At 38.7% G+C, this 22,719-nt stretch overlaps 1 protein-coding gene across 4 annotated transcripts in view; it reads left to right on the forward strand.

Annotated features, from left to right (window-relative positions):
* The window catches only part of ANKRD12 (ankyrin repeat domain 12), a 60,979-nt gene extending 38,887 nt beyond the window's left edge, over nt 1-22,092 (forward strand). For 2 of the 4 annotated variants that reach the window (XM_048938557.1, XM_048938558.1), the window contains 7 exons: nt 103-245; nt 1,997-2,144; nt 4,731-9,373; nt 15,485-15,583; nt 16,406-16,549; nt 18,533-18,628; nt 19,078-20,394. In XM_048938557.1, the coding sequence (XP_048794514.1) occupies nt 103-245; nt 1,997-2,144; nt 4,731-9,373; nt 15,485-15,583; nt 16,406-16,549; nt 18,533-18,628; nt 19,078-19,263 (5,459 nt within the window). In that variant the 3' untranslated portion in view covers nt 19,264-20,394. Of the gene's footprint in view, nt 1-102; nt 246-1,996; nt 2,145-4,730; nt 9,374-15,484; nt 15,584-16,405; nt 16,550-18,532; nt 18,629-19,077; nt 20,395-20,745 lie in introns of those variants that run through there. The other 2 variants (XR_007375631.1, XR_007375630.1) reach the window with 2 other exon arrangements.
* Nucleotides 22,093-22,719: the final 627 nt, after the last annotated feature.

Raw genomic sequence — 22,719 nt, forward strand, 5'->3', positions numbered from 1 at the left:
ATTTTGAAGTGTTTCAAGGACATAGAGCTCTACAGTACAGGAGAAAGCAAAACCAAACTAATTCCTAAATTTCAAACTTATATTTACCACTCTTTATTGTAGGTTGGACCCCACTGCATGAAGCTTGTAATGTTGGTTACTATGATGTTGCTAAAGTCCTGATTGCAGCAGGAGCTGACGTGAACACGCAGGGTTTGGATGATGATACACCACTTCATGATTCTGCTAGTAGTGGGCATAGAAATGTGAGTGTGCTGTGAGAGTAAGGGAAGCAAATAAGTGGCTTGAAATGCTGAATCATTAGAACAAATCCTTACTATTCTGACTAGTCTCATGGGGTTTTGTAATACTGTTTCTGCTGTCTTGGGGACATCTTAAAGCATTTTTGGTTTGCTTTTCCATCCTGCTTTCATCATAACTCTATTGTGAGGTATTTTCTGCCAGTATCTGCTTTCTTAAATGCTTTAAATTTCACTTTTACTTTTTAAATAGATATCTTAATGATTTTTAAGAGATTTATATCATGTAGAATTCTCAATAACAAAATGTTTCCAAACCATATACTGCGAGTTTAAAGAAATGATTTTTATTTCAGTTCATACAAGAGTGTAAGACATGCTTTTATTTATAATCATCTATCCTTCTATATATCTGATAATAGTATGTGATATTTTGCATAATATTATTTTAATCTGTATAATATTTGTGAATTATAAACAATTCTATATTTTATGCATTATAATAATACTATGTATTTATTATGTTGTTTGTTATATGCATAGTTTTACTATATATATTTTATATATACATATAAAAATTAACAGTTATTTTTATGTTTATGGACTTTGAAACAGAACGATGTTATGTATATGCTTACTATTTTTTTCAGTACTCACACATGGTGAGTTAGAGAAGATAAAGGGAGTATCATAGACATTCTACATGCTTCCAAATTTGTTCTCTGTAAACTAGGTGCAACAATGAGTCTTCTCTCTTTTTATGTCTCCTTCATTTAATTACTGTGCGTGATTTGCTTTATAAAATTGAAAGTATAAACTACGTATAGATAAAATGTACCTTTCAAACAAGCTATCCAGTTTGGAAAGGTTTTGTGGAAATGTTAGAGAAGAGAAATACAAGAATAAGATTTGTGAAAGTTTTATTAATGATTTAGTAATCATATCTGATGGATATCAAAACAAAAGTGGGCCTTTAGATAGAGCTTGCTTGAGATAGTACAGCATGGTCTGGCCTTGGAATCTCTGATTGTCTCAGTGACGTTACGTGTCAAAAAAATGCTGATGTGTCTTGCAACCATATTACTGTCTGCTAAATTTTCACATTTTTATCATGTAGACAAAAAAAAAAACAACAAAAGAAAACAATAAAAAGTAACTGATATTGGATATGTGATGAAGATGCAGCAGCCTTAGTATCACTGCAACTTTAATAATTCTGCTCTTAATGACAGACACTGATAATGTCACTCTATGATATTCAGTTGGGGACAAGGGATAATTTATTCCTCCAATGACACATAGATTCTAACAGAACTTTTCTGAAATGCCGTGGAAACTTGTAATATTGCTACTTGAAAAACTTGTCCTGTTAGATTTCAGTGGTACGCATTTTGTAGCGATGAGGTGGGTTAAGTTCAGATGAATAGAGAGTTTGGTAGGTGAGAAACCAGGTGATTTCTGTGAAGTGATCCCAGAACAGTGAGAATAAAAAGGGTCATGTTGTTTCTTTCTGATGTTACTGTATCCGTTTAATTACAGACAACTTTCTTCTCCATTTGCTCTTCTAACAAGCTGATTATGGATATTTGGTCTTTGCGTTTTAGTTGTTGAAGTCTTCATTTATGATACCAACTTCACAGAGAGAAGTTTGGAGTTCAGTTTCACATTATTCACCTTTTGTGACCAGTGGAGCCATTTTTATGCTGGTTAATTAATGCTTTTGGAAAACCTAAATGTTCCTTTATTTAATGCTGCAGATTGTGAAGTTGTTGCTTCGACATGGTGGAAATCCATTTCAGGCCAATAAGCACGGAGAGAGGCCAGTTGATGTAGCTGAAACTGAAGAGCTGGAAATGCTATTGAAAAGGGAGGTACCTATCTCTGATGATGAGGACAGTTGCTCAGGTAACAATACCCATTTCACTGCATACTTCTTTCAGTGCATCAATTAATCTGAAATTTGATGGTTTTAATCTTTTGCATAGTGTTACCTAGGAAGACTTGCTGCAGATAGCAAGTGCAATTTTTAAGATTGTTTTCTACTTTTAGAAATAATTTTCAGATCTTTCTACTGAATTGAATTATCCATAATGTATTTGTGGTTTTTTTTTTCTCTCCATTAATCCCTTTCCACCCTCCAAATCAACTCTATCTCAGTATGATTTTGTTGGAGCAAAATATGAGATAATACAGTATTTATATTATCAGTTTTATTTATTGTGTTAATTTTACTTATTAATTTATTTTATTTGGAGTACAGAGATGTTTTCAAGAGGTCTTATTGGGAAAAATATTCCCATAGTCACTTTGTATCCTCAGTAGAGGAACTGGGAGCAAGAATTTCACGTGGGGGTGACTTCATAATACTTGCTCAGTAAACAAGTTCTTGCTCATGGAGGAATCACTGACTTGTAAAGGTGACCAGATAGTATTTTGTTTAAGTGCAGGCAGGGATTCTTGACCCCTATTTTATTTCTGCCATGTCACGGAAAGGTATCCCCTCTTGGGGTATGGAAAGAACTGTTGTCTCCTTGGAAACAGGAGACTCTTGACCATGAGTAACTTGCTCGAGTGCTATGCACAAACTTTTCTTTATCACAGAGGAAGGAATTCATATTTTTTCAAGTAAAGTTACGTGAGGAGGTACTCATGCCACATGATTGTTAGAGTCATTTTAGTTTTCCCTGACAAACTTCATTTTCTTTAAAAGCAAGCTTTTTATTCAGTGTTTTTCTATACTTGAAGCACAGTAGTCATGTTGACCTATGTAGTTGTGACTTTTTTGCATATTGAAAGAATAGCTTGAAAAAAAAATAGCTTGAAAAGCAAAGCATAGTTATCCTGTTTTAAGGGATAGTCATGGCATTTTGTCACAGAATTTACTAAAGCTTGCCCTAACTATTGATCTTAAGAAGAATATTTTTCCACATGTGTAATAGAAACTTGCTACTACTTACTAATTGTTTCATCAATGGTTGTCTGTTCAGGGTGTTTCTTAGTTGGGAATATAGTTTCCAGGAGGAACAGAGCTTTCTCTGCAGCTTCCTAAGAAACCAGGAATAAAAAAAAACTGATAGCACAAACAAGTAACACGTTCTGAATGCTACAGATAATAAGGAAGATAATAGGATCTTCTTAGTTCTGTTTTATTGATATTGTGATTTCTCTTCCTTTAAGAAAAACAACAAAATGATAAATTCAGCTGGAGAGACTTGAGTTGGAAGAACCTTATTTGGAGGGAACAATATATCCAGAAATATTTCTGAAAGACTTTTTAGTACTGATTTTGTCATGATCAAGTGGTGATAGCACTGCGTATGTTGTGTAAAATCTAACTTCGCAAACAGTTGAGAGATTTCCATTGTTCAGTTGTACAATTACTGAATAACTGAATTCAAGTTCAGCTAGAATTGCAAGTTCAGCTTGCAATTTTGAACTTGCAAATCAGGACAGTCAGTACAGCATATTTGTTTCATGCCGTGCACTTACATACTAGAGACCAGTTGCAGTGAATGAAAGCCCAGCAGACTTCTGACTGTCTACATCAGGTGCTTAAAAATTCATAGGGGAATTTCTTTACAATAGGAGCTCTTTGTCTTTTAAGAATTAAAGTTCACCTACTGTTGAAACAAGGTACTTTGACAGTTCATGTGAAGGAGAATATCGTTTAGTTGTTGGAAAGTGTAAAAGTTGATTAATTCCTTGAGGAATGAGTCATCAGCAGAAAGACACACTTGAGAAAGGGGTTATGCAGGTACTACACATTAAAGATGAGGTTTACTAAACTTAGAGTGTTACTTTTATTTGATTGGGATATAAATGGTAATCCATGTGCTTATGTACCTGCGTGACGTTTGTAAATTGTGAGAACATTGGTTTCTCTTTTGATTTTTCTTGAAAAGCTTAATTCTAGAAAGAACATATGTAATGTGTTTTGAGGATTTGTCTTCTTTCAGTTGTAAAGCAGTGTAACTGATGTTTATGCCCTTTTGTTGATGTGGTAAGCATCTTATGGTTACAAGTGAAGATTAAAGTAAGGGTAGTGTTTTTATAAAATGTACAGGAACTTGTGAATTATAAACTTGACTTCTGTTGCCTAAGATTTCGCTGTCTATCATCTGCGTCTTCAATCTTAATTGTTTTGCAATTATTTTGAAAAATTAATAATCCTAATTTATAAAAACTAAGAATCTTGCTGCATACAAAAGGCCTTAATGGATTTAAAAATGTGTATTTAAAGATATCTGAGGATATTGGTAGGAACTGTACATTATGAAATCTTTGTATTTGTTTGGTTATAGTTTCTGTCAGGGCAGTCTGTTATGTGGTAGGGACCAAGGCAGTGTTGCTCGCTGTTTTGAATAGGCCACATTTCTAATTATATTCTGTTATTTGTTATTTTCTGTAAGTTTGCCAGTTTTGTCCTTTTGTCCTGAACTTAATGAGAACGTTCCATTGACATTCAGCTAATTTCTGGTTTTCTCCATGTAGATTCTGAAGAAGCTCCATCTGTAAATCCTTCCAGTGTAGAGGGAAATGTTGATTCAGAAGTGGAAAAAGATTCTGTAGCCAACGGCAGCAAACAAATTGTTCACAGTAAGGCACCACATCCACCTGCACTTGATGAATATGAGTTTAAAGATGATGATGAAGATGAAGTGAAGAAAATGATTGATAACAGACATATTCTTAGAAAAGATGTAAGGAAAGAGGATGAAACAGAAGTTGAAAAGAACAGCTTATTTGCGAAACAAGAAAAAGTTACGTTTTCAAAATCACTTAAAAACAAGAAACAAAAGCCATCGAGAGTTTTGTATTCAAGTTCTGAAAGCTCAGATGAAGAAATACTCCAGGACAAAAAGGTAGTCTCTCCTTGTTCTGTTTCAGAGACCTCAAGTTCTGATGTAAGAGCAAAGAAAGAATGTGTTGTTACAAATGAACACAAGCAAAAAGGCAAAGTTAAAAAGAAAGTAAAAAATCAAAGTAAAAATAAAGAGAATCAGGAACTAAAACAAGAAAAAGAAAATGCTAGAGTAACAAATATCACTACTTCGGGGTTAGATTCTTTAGATAAACCTAGAGATGAAGAAACATTTAAGAAGTCTTTCAGCCAAAAAGAAGATTCTTCTTTACAACTATTTCATATTGCTGCTGGCAAATCTCCTAAGCATCCCTGTGGATTAAGTGAAAAGCAAGCAACAGCATTAAAGCAAGAAAACACCAAAACCTGCTTATCACCGGGAGGCTCTGAAATAGCATTACAGCCTGAATTGGTTCGGTGCGATCACAGTGCGGATGCTGAGTATCTAGTAGAAAGCTCTAGTGGCAAATCTTGTAAGCATAAAGAAAAAAGCAAGCATCATCAGAAAGATTTTCAGTTAGAATTTGGTGAAAAATCTAGCTCTAAAGTTAAAGATGAAGATAATAGCCCTACGTTTGAGAACTCAGAGTATACTCTGAGAAAGATTGACAAGGAAGGTAAAGCACTTAAAAAGCATAAATTAAAGCACAAAGAAAGAGAAAAAGATAAGGACAAGAAGGAACAGGATGGGGAAAAGGAAAAACATAAACACAATATTAAAGAGTCCCAAAGAAGTATTGAGTTTGACAGAGAATTTTGGAAAGAAAATTTTTTCAAAAGTGATGAAAGTGAAGAAACACTGTTAAATATAGAACATGAAACTCTTCCTTCAGACAGAAAATCGAAGTTGGATAAAGCTGTGGCAAAGGAAGACAGGTTAGCTAAGGAGAGACAGTTCCACAAGGAGAGAAATGCTAGAGAGGAGAGAGAGAAGAACAAAAAGGAAAATGAGAAGTTTCTTAAGGATGAGAAAATGAAAGACGCGAAAGAAGAAAAAGAAACTATACTTGCAGATAAAGAAATGGAATTGTTCTGCTTAAGTGTTAAAGATGAGGTGATTAGCATGCACTTAATAGAAAAAGAAACAGATACTGAAAAGCATGAAAAGAATTTAAAGGAAAATAAAGAAAAACGAACCTCAGCCAAAGAAAAAGATGTTGAAAAGACAGAAAGAAAAAGCGGGGAAAAAGAGAAAAAAATAAAACACGAGTGTAAGACAGAGAAAGCAGAAGTGAATGAAAATATAGAGAAAGTAAAGGAAAAGACCAGTTCCCAGCAAGCTGAAAGATGCCATAAGGAAAACGATAAAATTAAAAGCACAGGTACTCTTAAGAAACTTGATGACAAAGAAAAAAATAAAGAAAAGACGGAAAAGAAGCATGACAAAGAAAAGGTTGATAAAGACAGACATTTGGCTGACAGCAAGGAAAAGCACAGCATTGAAAGAAAAGTCAAACAGTCTGAAAAAGAACCTGAATATACTAAGTCAGAAAAAAACAGAACTAAAGACAAGGAAAAGGAGCCTGAAAGAAGAGACAAATCCAGAGACAAAGAGAGTTCAACAGTAGTGAGCTCAAAACACGTGCAAGAAGAAAGAAGGTGCAACATTACAGACAGCAATAAATCAATGCATGACAAACTGACGTCTTTGAAAGAAAAGCAAAAAGATGATTTCTTGAAAACTCCAGATGGTAGAGAGAAGGATAAAAAAGATAAAGATATAGACAGATACAAAGAGAGAGACAAGCATAAACAGCATCAAAGTAGTTTACTTAAGCTAAAACTCGAGCATGAGAAACTTAAGCCTAAAACATCTCCTGCACCAAAGGATGTTCGACCTAAAGAAAAAAGGTTAGTCAATGATGATTTAATGCAAACTAGTTTTGAAAGAATGCTTAGCCTTAAAGATCTGGAAATTGAGCAGTGGCATAGAAAACATAAAGAAAAAATAAAACAGAAGGAGAAGGAACGTTTACGAAGTCGAGCTTGTTTAGAACTTAGCAAGATAAAAGAAAAACAAAGGCAGTCATTACCTGAAGTAAAAAACAAAGAACTTACTCGTTCAAAAAGCTCAGAGTTGCCAGATTTTTGTGTGAAGGAGAAACAGCAGAAAGAAGCTACGAGTAGTAGATCCCAGTCGGTAGATACAAGAAATGTAAATGTTATAAAGTCTTTATTGGTTTTGGATAATTCAAATAAATCCCCCAAATCAGAAGGTGACAAGAGCTCCAGATCAGTGTCCATCATTTCAGTTGCAAGTTCTGAGGATTCCTGCCATACCACAGTAACTACTCCAAGACCTTCAATGGAACATGACTCAGATTTTGTGCTAGAAGGCGCTGATTCCCAAATGTCTTTTTCACAACCATCGTTTTTGCCAGCTGCCAAATCACCAGCCCCTCTTGAAAGAGAGACCGATGGTGTCGCCGAATTGCCTGATCGGATGAAGCCATCTTTTGCAAACAGGCTTCCACCAGCATACATCAGATCAGCATCTTTTGAAGACTTCAAACTGGTTTTAAATGAGTGTAGACCTGTTGTAGAGGTTCGAAGATGCAGCATGCCTGCTTCTGTTTCTGAACACAGCAAACCGCCTCGAACATCAGAGGAAAATAACCAGAATGCTCAGATGTCAGTTCAGACTTATCCCAGCACTTCTCCTAAACCAGAACTCCCGTGTAGCATGGTTGAAAGAGATATTCAAAGCAGTTTTTCTGGTTTGCAGTCGTCTCCAACTGGAGCTTTTAGCAACAAGCAGGTAACAGTGGGTACGAGTACCACTAAAAATATTGCTCAGATGAATCCCTCAGAAGAATACAATATTCATTTACAACCATGTAGTCAAAGTAGTGTGACTCAGCAAACCAAACCTTGGGATGTGCCTTTTGACAAACTTAATTCAATAAACAATGAGTGTAGCAGCTCAGGTTATGATGTATCGGAGCAAGATAATAATAATTTTGTAGCAATGCATAATTCTGAAAACCGGACATTAAAAGAGCAAAAAGTAGCTGAATATTTGCCCCAGCATGCTGAGATCAAGGGAAATTCCAGTTCTCAAGAATCTGCATCGTTTTTGCCTTCACAGTCACCTTGTTCCTTACCCATCCAGCCACTTCCAGATGGATCTAAACACATTTCTTTACCAGGCATTAGCAATCAAGATTCCTTACTTGTACAACAAAATGTAGCTCAAACTGTAAGTTCTGCCATCAATACAGATGCTAGTAGCACCAGAGAGACGGAAAATGTTTTCATCCCTTCCAACATTCACAAGGCTGATGCACCACATGCTGTATATTCTGAGAGCTCTGTGAAGGATATTTCACAGACCTGTGAAAGGGTGAATGATTTACCTGTGGTGGTGTTAGAAAAAGATATTCCTGAATCCGATGGCAGTTCACAGTTAAATGTAAATTCATATGCGTTCAATAAACTTGTTTGCAGGAATACTCAGTTTGAAGTGGATGGTAACACAGTGGATACTTCGAACATCAGGAATGAAAAAGACCAGCAAGAAAATTTGATTTCTGTGCATGTTGTTAACAGTAAAGCTGACACTGATCTCTGTGATCTACGTTCAGCAATGTCAAAGGGAATTATGAACGATTCATCTAATAAAAAGCCCTGCACTGCCGACGGAGAGAATGTGTTGACAGATGAAGCACTGCAGTACTCTTTATCTAATGCAGAAAATAGTTCACAAGAGATTATACAAGAAGAGGTGCATAAATACAGTCAAATAGTTAAACTAGAAGAAGAAATTGCTGAGGATCAGAAGATGGAACAGCAAGAAGTACCTCAAAGAATCACAAGAAATAGAGCAAATGTACTGGCAAACCAGGGCAAACAGAATCCTGTTGGCTGCATGCAGACATTAGAAAAGGAGTCTGAATTATTAGCATCTATGAAAGGAAGGATTAGATTAACTGAAGATGATGATGGTCAGGTACATCATCCACGTAAAAGAAAGGTGTCTCGTGTACCTCAGCCTGTGCAAGCGAACCCTTCTTTACTGCAGGCTAAAGAGAAAACCCAGCAGTCACTGGCAGCTGTTGTTGATTCTTTGAAACTTGAAGAGATCCAGCCGTATTGTTCTGAGAGAGCAAATCCATATTTTGAATACTTGCACATACGAAAAAAGATAGAAGAGAAGCGTAAGTTACTGTGCAGTGTTATTCCTCAGGCACCTCAATATTATGATGAATATGTGACCTTCAACGGATCTTATCTACTGGATGGCAATCCCCTGAGCAAGATATGCATTCCAACTGTAAGTAACGTGTTCTTTAAATATGCACTTCAAGGAAAGACACTGGGTTTTTTTGTTTGTTTTTGTCACTTTCATTTTCTTCCTAACTTGCTTCTGATTACCAGAGCTAAAAAATCTTAAGTTGCAATATGTCAAATTAACATTTACTGGTAACGACGAATTTAAAAGCAGCGTTTGATGGACATACAAGCAATGGTGTCAAAGTCATTACAAGATAAACCATCGTGTATAGTACCTGTAAAAGACACACAAATATTTCAAAGTATTTGCTACTATAATGCCTACGCTTTTAAAACTGAAGCAGCTGTTTAGAGCTTCTCCAAATTTCTACCAACAATAGTGTGGGTAAAACTAATTATTCAAAGCTGTTTTATTTGGAGAGTGGTGGAAGTGCAGTGTTTTAAGATACTAAGTCTATTACCAGTGTTTTAAGCAGGAGAGTGCCTGCTAGCTGTTGCAGTCTCCTTAATACTCACCAAAGCAGCGAATATAATATGCTGTGTCCCAGCTGTTGTCATCCATCAATTTAAAGTGTTCTGAATTGTAGTTCATGTGAAGTCCTTTCTGTTGAAGACCATTTGTAGTCCGGGGACACTTGTTTAGTTCTAAGCTCTCTATAGATTTGCTGGGCATATTCCTAATGACAGCTGTGAAAGAGGCCTGTAATTTGGGAGTCCTCTGTGCAGTATAGCGCAGAATTGGCTGAAGTGTAGTCAGTATCACTTTTTACTGTGGCACTACACCTCAAAGATCAAAGATAACAGTGTAACAGTGGTTTGGTTACTGCTAGTCTCTGTTTGAAGTCAGTGCAATCAGGGTAGCTCTTTGTTCTTCAGCACACTTGTGCTTGTTGTTCTAGGTGGAGGGGATGGAGAAGACCCAATACATTGTGCACTGGGGGCTTTTTGCTAGCCACATTCTTGCTCCTGGGAATAGAAGGTGGTTTTCATTTGATGTACTTTAACTGATTAGAGTTTTAAGAGTTTAACTGATTAGAGATTAACCCAGAGTTAACCTTGTCTAGTATAGAAGTAAAAGGAGCTTGAACCTGTTTGAATGGTTTCAGTTGATACACTTAATAGCTGGAATAGTGAGAGATCATTGATTACCTAAAGCAGTTGTTTGGCTGACATACAGTATCTTGATAATGTCAGAATTCAATAGTATTGGATTGTATGTACGTTACTTAGGATGTGTCAAGGAAAAATCCAATTTTAGGAGGAGTAGGGAGAATATTGTAAACCCTTGATAGCAGAAATACCTGCTAAACTGATTGGTCTGTGCATATGAAATAGCTCTGTAAGCAACCTGGTTTGGGGCTCTGTACTTCTGAATGGACCAGCTATTCTGTTGACTCACTGAAGATAACTTCCTACCTGAGATGCAGTATAGCTTTTTCCAGTAGAGCTGAAGATCCTTTTTGATTAAGCAGTGAACACTTCAATGTATATTAAATTTGTAAATTTGTAAATGAAATTTAATGTATATAAAAATACATTTTAAAATTTGTGTTGCTTCATTCCAGAGGTAGTCATTGTTACTGTGGAAGCTCTTTCCTCTCATTTTTTTCCACCATATATGCCCCATGTCTGCATGAGGGAGTATGTATATCCTGTAACATTTTCTCTCTCAGATAGGAGCTGATGGATTTCTTTGAAATTAGCAAGTTAGCTGTGAGAAAACTATGGGAGGAAAGATGCGCATAAGGTTACTATTATATTTGATCTGCAAGTGACCTAGGATGTATCCTAAACTTTGCTACAATATACCAGGCCTTCCTTGGTCTAGAAATCTTTCTCAGTTGCTGTTTCAGCTTTTGTAGTGTATTTTTATCACCAGAAGCAGAGATGTATTTGTTTTTTTATGGCAGCTACTAGCCAACTACATGCAGTTTCCAAGCTACAGCTTACAGGTTTGGCATTAAATGTCAATGCTTAGTTTGAGATTATTGGGAAATGAAGAAGTGTAGTTTATATTTTTCAATGGCCCTTCTACCCTGGCAATAAGCTCATTTCCCCATCACAAATGGGACTAGAAGGAAGAACTTCTAAGTACTTCCTCATACCTCCTTCCTGTCTCTCTGACTATGTGTAGTAGGGATTCTTTAGTTCATGAGAATAAATTTAGATGATTGTGTAGTGTAATTTCTTAGGTAACTTATGCCAAATGGAATGTTAATCATCGAATCGCAGCATGGCTGAGGCAGGCAGGGCCCTCTGGGTTCCCAGTCCCACTGCAGCAGGGTCACCCAGAGCAGGGAGTCCAAGTCCACATCCAGGTGGTTTATAAAGATCCCCAAGGAGGAGACCCCATAGCCTCTGTGCAGCCTGTGCCAGTGCTCCGTCACCTGCGCAGCACAGAAGTGCTGCCTGCTGCTCAGAGGGAACCTCCTGTGCTCCAGTCTGTGCCCATGGCCTCTTGTGCTCGCACTGGGTAGCACGGGTAAGAGTGTAGCTCCATCCTCTTTGCACCCTCCCTTCAGGTATTGCTGAGATTCCCCTTAGCTGTTTCTTCTTCAGGCTGAATAGCTCCATATCTTTCAGCCTCTCTTCATAACAGAGATGCTCCAGTCCCTTTGTCATCATCATGTGGTCCTTTGTAAGAATGTCTCTAATATGTTCATGTTTCCCTTGAGCTGGAGAACCCAGAACTGGACCCAGCACTCCAAATGTGGCCCTACCGGTACTGCTGGCAGTACTTGCCCTGGGGCAGCCCAGGACACCATTAGCCTTCTTCACAGCAAGGGGACTTTGCTGGCTCATGTTCAATTTGGTGTTCAACAGGACTCCAGTGCTGCTTTTCAGCTGGGCAGTTCCCCAGCACATACTGGTGCCTGAGATTGCTCCTCTGTACGTGCAGGACTCTGCACTTCTCCTTGCTGAATTTCATGAGGGTTCTGCCACTTCGTTTCTCCATCCTCTCCCTCTGGATAGCAGCAGCACACCTTCTGGCACATCAGCTACCCTCATAGTTTTGAGTCATTTGAGTGTAAGTGACTCGATGCATAATGTGATGTGCAACAATAAAATGACCTTTCTGTCGGAATTGCTTTTATGTTTTTCCTTAAGTAGTTCTTTAATGATTCTCTGTTAACCTGATTTTTGCTTCACTCATAGGTAGGAAGGCAGATATTTTTTCTTAAGTTATTGCTGTATCATTGTGTGAATGTCTACAAGAAGAAAATTTATTTAGCTCTGAGACTCAGAGTAGTTCACATAATGTACTGCTTGTTCTCTGCATTGAGATTTTAATGATAAGCTGTTGTTTGTCTGAGGAACTTCAAACATCCTGTAGGTGGGAACCAGGAGATGGTGCTTTCAAGTTTGATTTTGCTCTGCTTTGTTTATATACAGTAATTTATGACCCAGATCACCTGAGGTTGCAGTAGTGATAGTTAATATGAACTGTGGCTTCCCTCTGCCAGTGCAAATATAAGACAGTGACATGAGGTCAATTCAAAATGGAAGGATACATCTGAATGTTCTAAGAATAGATTTAAATCATACTTAGCTATGGTGTCTTTGGACTGCTGCATCAGTGTATTCAATGGTGTTCTGTCAGCTTTGTCTGTACTGCCTCCTGAGGAGAGATGCCAAGATTTCCAGCTTCCCCTGACTATCTAACAGACGTATTTCCAACAAATGGAATTCTGTCCAGTCTCTCTGGTATTGCTTGTTTTAGTGATGTTATCAGATACTTACTTCCTAAATTAATTAAATGTTAAATAGCATAGTAAGCCAGTTGACTTGGATAGCAAGAGGGGCACACAAAAATAATCTTGGAAATGCTGTATATGTGTGAATCTGAGTTAGTGCTCTTGTAGCAATCGCAAATGAGAATTACAGGTTTTACAGCATGAAGCATCAATATTCTTGTTGATCTGAAGGATGCAAAACATGCAGGGAACTTGTAATTTATTTTTATGTGCTGGAGATGTTGCAGATACATCTTGCTGCCTAACTATTACTGAACAAAACTGTTCAGGAGGCTGCCTTCTCATGCAGTGGATCAGAGTGTTGAAGGGCTGAGCACCATTGAATTTTTCTTGGACATTTGTTCAGGGTTAGAGAACACGCGAGAAGGCAGCAGTCACTTGTCCATCATGCTCTATATGGAGCCTGGACCCCTTAAAAAACTTGTTTGATAACTTACTCAGGTTGTGCAGGAAACTGAGGCCACTTTTTGCTTGTGGCATCCAGTTTCGTGCTCTGTTCTTGTGTTTCCACCATACAGGTTCATCTCTTCCCTACACATTCTTAATTGACTCATTCCTAGCAGTCTCTTTGACTCAAAGATGAGTGAGACTCATTCCTCAGTTTCCCTCAAAACCTTTTATTTCAGTTTCCCTTCAGGCTGTGAAGGTTATTTCTCTTGTGCAAATCCAGCGTTGGTTCCCAGTCTGGGATTTTCCAGTAGGTGGTGTCAGACTGCTGGGATCAAGTTTGCAGAGCTGGGTAGCTGAGGCTCTTCCAAACTTTCCAAGAAGACAGAAAAACATACTGTTTGGGAAAATTACAGTAAGCAAATTCAGTCCTGTGCTTAGTTTAATGTTTTCAAAGACAGAGGCTGTAGTAATCTCTGAGGTCAGAAGAACCTTCTGTTGCCTTTCATACTGCTAATAGTGTTTGCAGAGAGTAGCTTTGGGGTATTTGGGATTCAGCCTTTGCTGGAAGACCACTATTACTGCAGTTTAGAAGCCCTCAGTGCGGGGTGGCTTCTTCTAGCGTGGTTGAATTTCTAGAATGCATACTTAACTCCTGAAAGCAAGAAACAAAATTTTAGTTTTGAAACAGAATCGAGGCATGGTTAGCTAACATCGGGAGCCCTTCAAAAGAAATCTCAGTCAGCAAGAGCTTAACATCAGTGCATTTTGATTTACAGTTTTAGGCTGCCACCTGCTGCTTGAAACAACATTTTGTGCCATGGGTTTTAGTGATACAGGCTACTGAAAAGCTGCTAATTGCTAGATTAAGTGAAACTTTAATTTTCTTTCTGAGTACTGGTTAGAAAATATATCTGTTGTTGATCAGTAACGTAATGGAAGAGTTCTGGGACCTGAAAAATGCTTTTACTTTCAATAGAAGCTATTGTACAATAGCAGCTTCACAGGCGCAGAGTTCTCTTACATTTATTAATAGAAGTCCATACAAGTTAGCTGCCTGTGTAATTAAATTCTTTCCAGTAATTTCCAGTGGTGTTAATTCTTCTTTCTCCTGCAAAATTACGTGGTGTTTGAATTCAAAGGAAAAACAGTTGATAATGAAATTTTATATTGTTCAGGTGATACAGATGCTTGTCAACTGTGAAATTTCTATTTCTGGATAACTTTATAGGCAGTCTGCTTGTGTTGCTTAAGCTGTGTGTTTCTCTATTAGCTGAAGCACTGAGTTTTCTGAAAGATCGATTCACTTTTAGTAATATTAGCTACATCAAAGCTTGGTGTAATTATGACCATCTTGTCTTACTTCAGTGAAAAGATGGGACAACAGTGTGGTAGTGTGTCATGAATACAAAGTTTCTTGGCAAATCTAGATTGCAAAATACCTCAGACTGAACATTAAACATGCTGAAATTGACTACAGCTGAGGCAGGTTATTGTAGTCAGTGTGGGGTTTGCTTTTAATAATGATGGCTTGCACAAAGGGGCAAGAGATGTCAAACCTCACTCAGTACTGTGGGAGCCAAACAATTTTCATTAGGAGAGAGGTGAAGTGTGTGTTGTGTAGCAGTTTGAAACTGGCTGGTTAGGCAGTTTTTACCTTATTTTCAAAATGAACAGCTGTGCTATAGAAAATTGAAAGCAAGTTGTATCTTCTAATGCATAGACCTTTTAAAAAATAGCTGTGATATGTTGGCTGTGACTGGTTAAAAGCATTAACAGTTTGAAATGCCATTGCAAGCAGGCAAGTTTATTAACTTTTTGGTAAAGAAGCCTTAAAACTTTTCATTGCAAATGATTTAAAGTTATATAATTAATGTACAAAACTCCTATTTTTCCCTAGGAACCCCCCCCCCCCTTTATTTTTTTAATAGATGGTCAAATCATTCAGGCAGTGTTAAACATACATGAAATACATACTCGTTATACTATTTATAAAACATTTTCCACAGATTACACCTCCTCCCTCGCTGTCAGACCCACTTAAGGAACTATTTAAACAACAGGAGGTTGTAAGGATGAAACTACGTTTACAGCACAGTATTGAAAGGGTAAGACTGAACTACTTTTCTCTATCATTTCTCAATCTTGGGTTTTCATTTTTCAGTGAATAGGCTTTGCTCAGTTGAACACTGCTTTAGAACTACACTGCCTTTTAACTAAATTTCTGAATTGAAAGAACTTGTAAATACAAAAAAGAGAAAAAAGGTAATGACAAATTCAGCGATAGTTTGAACGATTGTTAACTGAATACTTGTGCCAGTAAGACAGCGGCTTTTTCTTCTTAATTGCTCTAAGATGTGGCTCAGATTTTTCCTAGGGGCAGCAGAGTGTGGGAAGAAAGCTGTAGACTCTAGTTCTGAAGGCTAAGGAGTGTTAGCAATCTCAGAATCAAAGCATCTGAATTAAAAGAATTTAAGCAACAATAAATGCTGTATTGGTAGAAGACACATAGTTAAAATAATAGAATGGTTTGGGTTGGAAGAGACCATAAGGATCATCTAGTTCCAATTCCCCTGCTATGGGAAGGAACACCTCATATTAGACCAGGTCACTTAAAGCCCTGTCCAGCCTGGCCTTGAACACCTCTGGGGATGGGGCATCCACACTTTCTCTGGGTGACTTGTTCCAGTGTCTTGCCACCCTAATAGTGACAAGTTTATTCCAAATATCTAACCTAAATCGACCCTTTCTTAGTTTAAAGCCATTACTGCTTGTCCTACTGCCACGCTCCCTGGTAAGTAATCCCTCTCCAGCTTGCTGTAGGTCCCTACAGGAAGTTCTCAATGAGTTTAAATGCAAAAGCGTTTTTATGAATCAAACTGAAATGTTTATATGTTGATATATATGATGTATTATTTTTTTTTAATTAGGAAAAGCTTATTGTTTCTAATGAGCAAGAAGTCCTCCGTGTTCATTACCGAGCAGCAAGAACTCTAGCTAATCAAACACTACCATTCAGTGCCTGCACTGTTCTGCTGGATGCCGAAGTTTACAATGTGCCCCTGGATGCTCAGGTAAATTTCAGACCAATGTACCTTTCTAGTCTGACTTAAAATGAGTGTTTGGAGAGAATTCCATTGCCATTCCAGTTTACTGTAGCTATCTAGAAGATGGTTTGATGGCATCAGTGTTTTGTGAACAGGTTTACTAACTAAGAGGAGTAGAAACTGCACTCAGAACCTGGTTAGGTAACTGAGGAGACATAACACAAGGAAGAAATTTGCTATTACAGATGTAATAAACATTTGGATGCATTGAATGCTGAGCATTATACAAAGAAACACCTACGTGTCAGACGTGTGTGGAATTCTACTTTAGTGCTGTAACTCTTTACATGTTAATTACAGCTTCCAGTGTTTCCTCTACCTGTGCCATTACTTTTTTTCTACCTTTAAAGAACCATGCAGAACAAAGCAACTCAGTAGAAAATACCAGGTTTATGAAGATTGTGGTTTTTGCCCATTTAAAGCTTTGTACTGCCAAATTTTTAAGTCATCATCTTCAAAAGAGATTTTTCTCTTTTGTTAATGAGCAAAATGTCATTATTGGTTTTGGAGTTTAGTGTCCTTGGGAGTATTTTGTCCCTTTTTGAGATGCACCCTCTTTAGAATTTGAGGGTGCATCTGAGCTCTGCATGGATCTGCATTTTTATATTGTCATGTTGCAATTGATTTTGAAAAAGCTGATTTTTGTATTTGAATTCTGCAAAACAAAAGGGATCTATATGGGAGGAGAGGTTATTTTTCTTTCACAAAGTGTTGCAGCTGTTCTGGCCATTTTTATTCGCTACAGCAGTTGTAGTAAAATACTACAACTCTCACTACCTCTTAATTGTGTTCTGTGATTTAAAAAAAAAATAAATTCTCATTTCGGTTTTCTTTTACTTGAGCAAATAGCTGACAAAGATTTGTAAGCAAATATCTGGTTTATTTTGTAGGAAAATGACACTCTCACAACTGCTTCTGAGCGATTTCTTGGTGTTTTGAGGCTTGCTTTTATAACTGCTAATGTTATGCAGACCTTAAGGACCATTCCCTGTGGTCATTTGCAGCAGAGCAGAGATAGGGAAGAAAAAGGCCCTCATTTGTGGTGAGCAGGCTGGTTACAGCCCAGCAAAACACCTGCAGTTCAGGATCACGAAACCTGTGTTGCTGAGGGCTCCTTCTGTTTGCATTTCCTTTGGGGAATATCTGTAATCTTAGCCAGCAGTTTTCTAGAGACCTCAGAGCATTTGCAGTTTTTTCCCCCATTCTTTCTCATTGCTGCTTTCTCCTGCAGCGTGCAAAAGGGGAGGCTTTCTTTTCTAAAAATGCAACAGGGGCCTGTGCTGGTTAGTGATGGTTATTGAAGTATTACAGGGGCATGATCTGGCTATGCAAAAACTATACAGTCTACTTTCTCACAATGGACAAATTTGGTGTTCCAGACTCATTAAGTAGCTTTTAAATACATGAATGGATTTAACTGGGCAGGACAAATAAGATATGCCTTCTTGCTTTTTAAAATCCCTTTTGCAAATTTCTGTGGTAATTTTTACTTAAATTGGTTTTGAATACTTGTGTGGCCAGTTAACTCGGATTGCTTAAGATTTTCTTGATGAATGTTTTGCTTTTCCCTGCGGGGACATTTGTTTGATTTGTTACTGAATTTTAAAAAGAACAAAAAGAGAATGTTGTGGAAGATCTGCCTTCTACTGATTAAGATTTTAAGGCATAAATCTTGACGCCTCCTACTCCAATTTTAAAAATAGAGGGCAGTGATTAGCTTTAACCTGAGGGGATCTGGGAATAACCATTTCTGGAGAGCAGCTAGCTGAGGGAAGGGAGATCAAGACATATGCTTGCATGTACCTTGATACATTGACTTGGAGTTGAGTTTTCCAAGGAAGTGCTGTTTATGAAGGTGCCACAAAGTATGTTTTCATGTTTTAAAGCACGTCTGATACGAGTTATCAAACAACTTACAGGTGGTGGGGTTTTTTTTTGTTCTTTTTGCAGACTGATGACAGCAAAACATCAGTGAGGGATCGATTCAACGCGCGACAGTTTATGTCATGGTTACAGGATGTCGATGATAAGTTTGACAAATTAAAGGTATTGCTCTTTGTCTTTCCCTATCTTTAGGGGAAATAGTGCCTTTGATGTCACTGCAAAGATGACAGGAGTAAATGTGAATCAGTACATGAATAAATACATCTGTTATGTGATAAGCACTTGATGTGTGATATGCAGTATCATAAGTTATTGTAGATATCCCTGTTTGTTGTAGGGGGGTTGGACTTGGATGGCTTTTAAAGATGCCTTCCAACTCAAATGATTCCATGATTCCACATTATAAAGGCAACATGAAAGAAGGTCTGCTAATATTAAAAACAAAAACAGAACAAAAAAACGAGCTTTGTGATGGAATAATCTGATTATTTAAATAGAGACTTGGGGCAGGTGCTGCCACCAAAGAGGCTCGTAGATGTCTTTTCTGTTTTGAAGCTCGTGCTGCAGCATTTTCTGATATTGAAATAACTTCCTTCTGCATTCCAAAACAGACGTGCCTTTTGATGAGGCAGCAGCATGAAGCAGCAGCTTTAAATGCAGTACAAAGACTGGAGTGGCAGCTTAAACTACAAGAACTCGATCCTGCTACGTACAAATCCATCAGCATTTATGAAATTCAGGAATTCTACGTTCCTCTTGTTGATGTTAATGACGACTTTGAATTGACACCAATATGACAACCAGTACCTACTGGCTTTTGCCTTTGGACTGCCAGAGACTGAGGTGCAGCGATTCACAAAGGTATTTTTCTTTTAAGACAGAACACTTTATTAATGAACACTTAATGTAGAATACTGCCTTTCCCAATAACTATTCAGAGAAATGTGGCACGGGGTCTTGTTCACAACACAGAGATGGACGCTTATTCTGAAGTCAGTTTCCTAGAAAATAGCATTACCTGTATTACAAAATTGCCTATGGCTTCAGGGCTTACTGCTGACAAGGATGATGAAACATGGTGAGTTAACAGCGCTGGCAGCTGTAACACAAACAGCCACCAAAACAAAATGATACCTAAAATCTGCTAGGAAGCTTTGTATCATGAAACTTGGGTAACAGTGGGACTGCTACAGGGGGGGGAAAAATAAGATGAAAAGTCTGTAGAAGAAAAATCAGACTTGGAGGAAAATAGTCTATTAATCTTATTGTATTTTGTAAATTACTGTATAGTTTTTTTCTTTTTGGAAAAAGATGTAATATTGTCTTCATTTTTAAATAATTTATTTTATACATATTGTGCAAATGTAAATAGTCTTGTAATTAATGTTCAAACCTGTACAAAATAGATATTTTAACTGTAAAACTGTTTTTGTCTAATGTTTTATTGGACCAAAGTTGTCGTTTTTATTAAGTGTAGTGTGTTCCTGGTTGGCAGTTCTTTTACTATGGCATGTGTTTGATTTAGCTGCTTGTTTCATCACCATAACTGTAAAAGAGTTGAAACTGACCCGTATTGCATGCTTCACAGAACCCTGAGCTCCTTGACTTCAATAACCGAAACCTGAACAACTGTAGCATTTACAAAACCATATTTCATGTTAGTCTGCTGTTGTAACGCCATACCTATGACTTACTATGCTGAAAATATTTTTGTGTAAAACAAAGACAAAGCAAACAAAGAAGAAAAAAAAAAAGCAACAACTTTTTTTCCTCTTATATGGTGGTCTCGTAATAGAGCCTATTTTTTCCAACAAAATGCCTTTGAATGAAAATTCTAAATTGTATATTGTCTATTTTAATATTAATCTATGGAAGGATATGTAAATAGTTGTAAATATAATGTTTAATAAATTTTATTGGTCATGTTACTGGTTGGAATTTTTTAATATTGTAACACTTGGTACTATGATCAAATTTCATCATTCCCGTGATAGGAAATATGTAGGGAGAATCAATTAAAAACTAAAGAAATGAAAAGCTTTTGTTTTAACATTTTTGTATCCCTAGTATTGTTAATGAACAGTTAATTATTTATTGGCAGGAGGTTATAGATATTCATGAAAAAGATTTGTTACAACCTAGGCCATCAATTATTCAAGAGTGCTTGGGATCTGATGTCTGTGAAATTACTTCAGGAAGAAATGGGGCTTTATGGAAGAGGGATGGTTACCTGCAAAAGAGATTAAAGTACTTGCTCTGAACTGATTTTTAAATACCAGGTGAACTGCTGCTCCTTGTGCTTATGTGAACGCCCAGGACTCCTTCATTTTGATGCTGAGCTAGAGGCTGTGGACAACAGACTCCTTCCAGCTGCACGTCACTGCAGGCTGCAGTCAAGAATAAAGTGATAGTAACACGAGCGCAGTAATACTGGATTAAGCACAAATTCACAGGTAGCTCCTGCCCTGAAGCTCTTTTTTCCCCCCCCACTTTTAATTTGCTAGGTCCTGGAGGAAGGGGAAGCTCCTGCTTTTATGCAAGACCACCCTACTGATACCATAGAACCAAACAGAGTAAGGGAATTGCAAATGTAAGCATCGGAGCTGGCTGGAGTAAGGCAGTTCACAGCATGACAAATGAAAGGATTACACATTTTTTGGTTAATTAAAATTGACAATTTACCTTATGAGGAGGTCTGAATCTGGTTATTTGTCAGGTTTAGCTTGCCTGTGTTTCCTGAACAAGGAGAGATAACTTCCTATTAACCATTTCACACAGGTTGTTTTCAGTTGATGCCAACTACTGAACATCCCAGTGTCCAAAGTGTTGGCACCCACATTGTGGTCCCATACACCACACACTCTCCTGCTCTCTGTGACATGGATCCAAGCTGTGTTCCAGTTGTGCTTTTCCAGGTTTGTGCTGCAGTATGATCTCCAGAGTGTATTTCCAATATTTCCACCAAGCAATGCAAGTTGGAGCTGAGTGTGAGGGATGGCTGCCACGTAGCATTGCTTCTCCCTCCTGAGGGACAGCTACTTCCAGGAAAGCCAGGCGCTGCTGAGTTCCTCCTGGGTTTTCCTCCAGGGATGAAACACATTACTTCGGTCTTGTTGCACTTGGGTTGAGGCAGTCACAGGTATGTATGTATACAGACTGGGAGAAGAATACAGTGAAAACAGCCCTGCAGAGAAGTATTTGGGAGTAATGGTGGATGAAAAGCTAGACGTGAGCCAGTAGTGTACTCCTGCAGTATCCTGGGCTGCATCAGGAGAGGGGTGGCAAGCAGGGAGAGGGAGGGGATTGTTGCCCTCTGCTCTGCTTTTGGGGGAACCCATCTAGAGTACTGCATCCAGGCCTGGGAGCCCCAGCACAAGAAGGACATGGAGATGTTGGAGCAGGTCCAGGAGGGGGCCAAAGAGATGATCAGAGGGCTGGAGCACCTGTCTTATGAAGAAAGGCACTGAAGCTGGGTTTCTTCAGCTTGGAGGAGGCTCCAGAGAGATCTCATTGTGGCCTTCCAGTACTTAAAGAGAGATTATAAAAAGAAGAGGTCTGACTTTTTACACGGATGCTGATAGCAATAGCACAAGGGGAAGGTTTAGGTTAGATGTTGGGAGGAAATTCTCCCTTCAGAGGGTGGTGAGGCGCTGGCACAGCTGCCCATGTAAGCTGTGGTGCCCCATCCCTGAAGGTGTTCAGGGCCAGGTTGGATGGGGTCCCTGAGCAGCTGAGCTGCTGGGGGGCAGCCCTGCCTGTGGCTGGGGTGGGACAGAGTGGGTTTTGAGGTTCCTTTCAACCCAAACCATTCTGTGATTCCTTGAAAACAACAGCTCTGCACAAAGCAGCATTCACTGTGTTTTGATCTCCCAGATCACTACGTGGGGGCAACACCCGGCCGGCAGCCCGGCTGCGTTCCGGGTCCTGCCTAGCGGCTCTTCACAACCACCGCGGGGGTCGTCGGACTCGGCGGCCCCGGAGCTCCGCAGTAGTCTCTGCGCACCGACACAAAAGCCACACTCCTGCCCGGCACTTAACTAGGCTGCTACTAAGCGCATCGTCAGGCGACGGCTCCTCCTGCATCTTTGTAGCACGAGCAGACCGCTCCCTCTCCCCCGCACAGCCCTCCCGCCCACCGGGGCCGCGCTCGGCTTCCCCTCAGCGGCGGGCGCGGAGCGAGAGGCGGGCCCTGCGGCGCCCCGAGGCGGGGCCCTGCGCCGTGTGCGCGCTGCGAGCCCGCGCTGCCGCCGCCC

Source organism: Lagopus muta, chromosome 3, assembly GCF_023343835.1.
Source record: "Lagopus muta isolate bLagMut1 chromosome 3, bLagMut1 primary, whole genome shotgun sequence".
NCBI lineage: Eukaryota > Metazoa > Chordata > Aves > Galliformes > Phasianidae > Lagopus > Lagopus muta.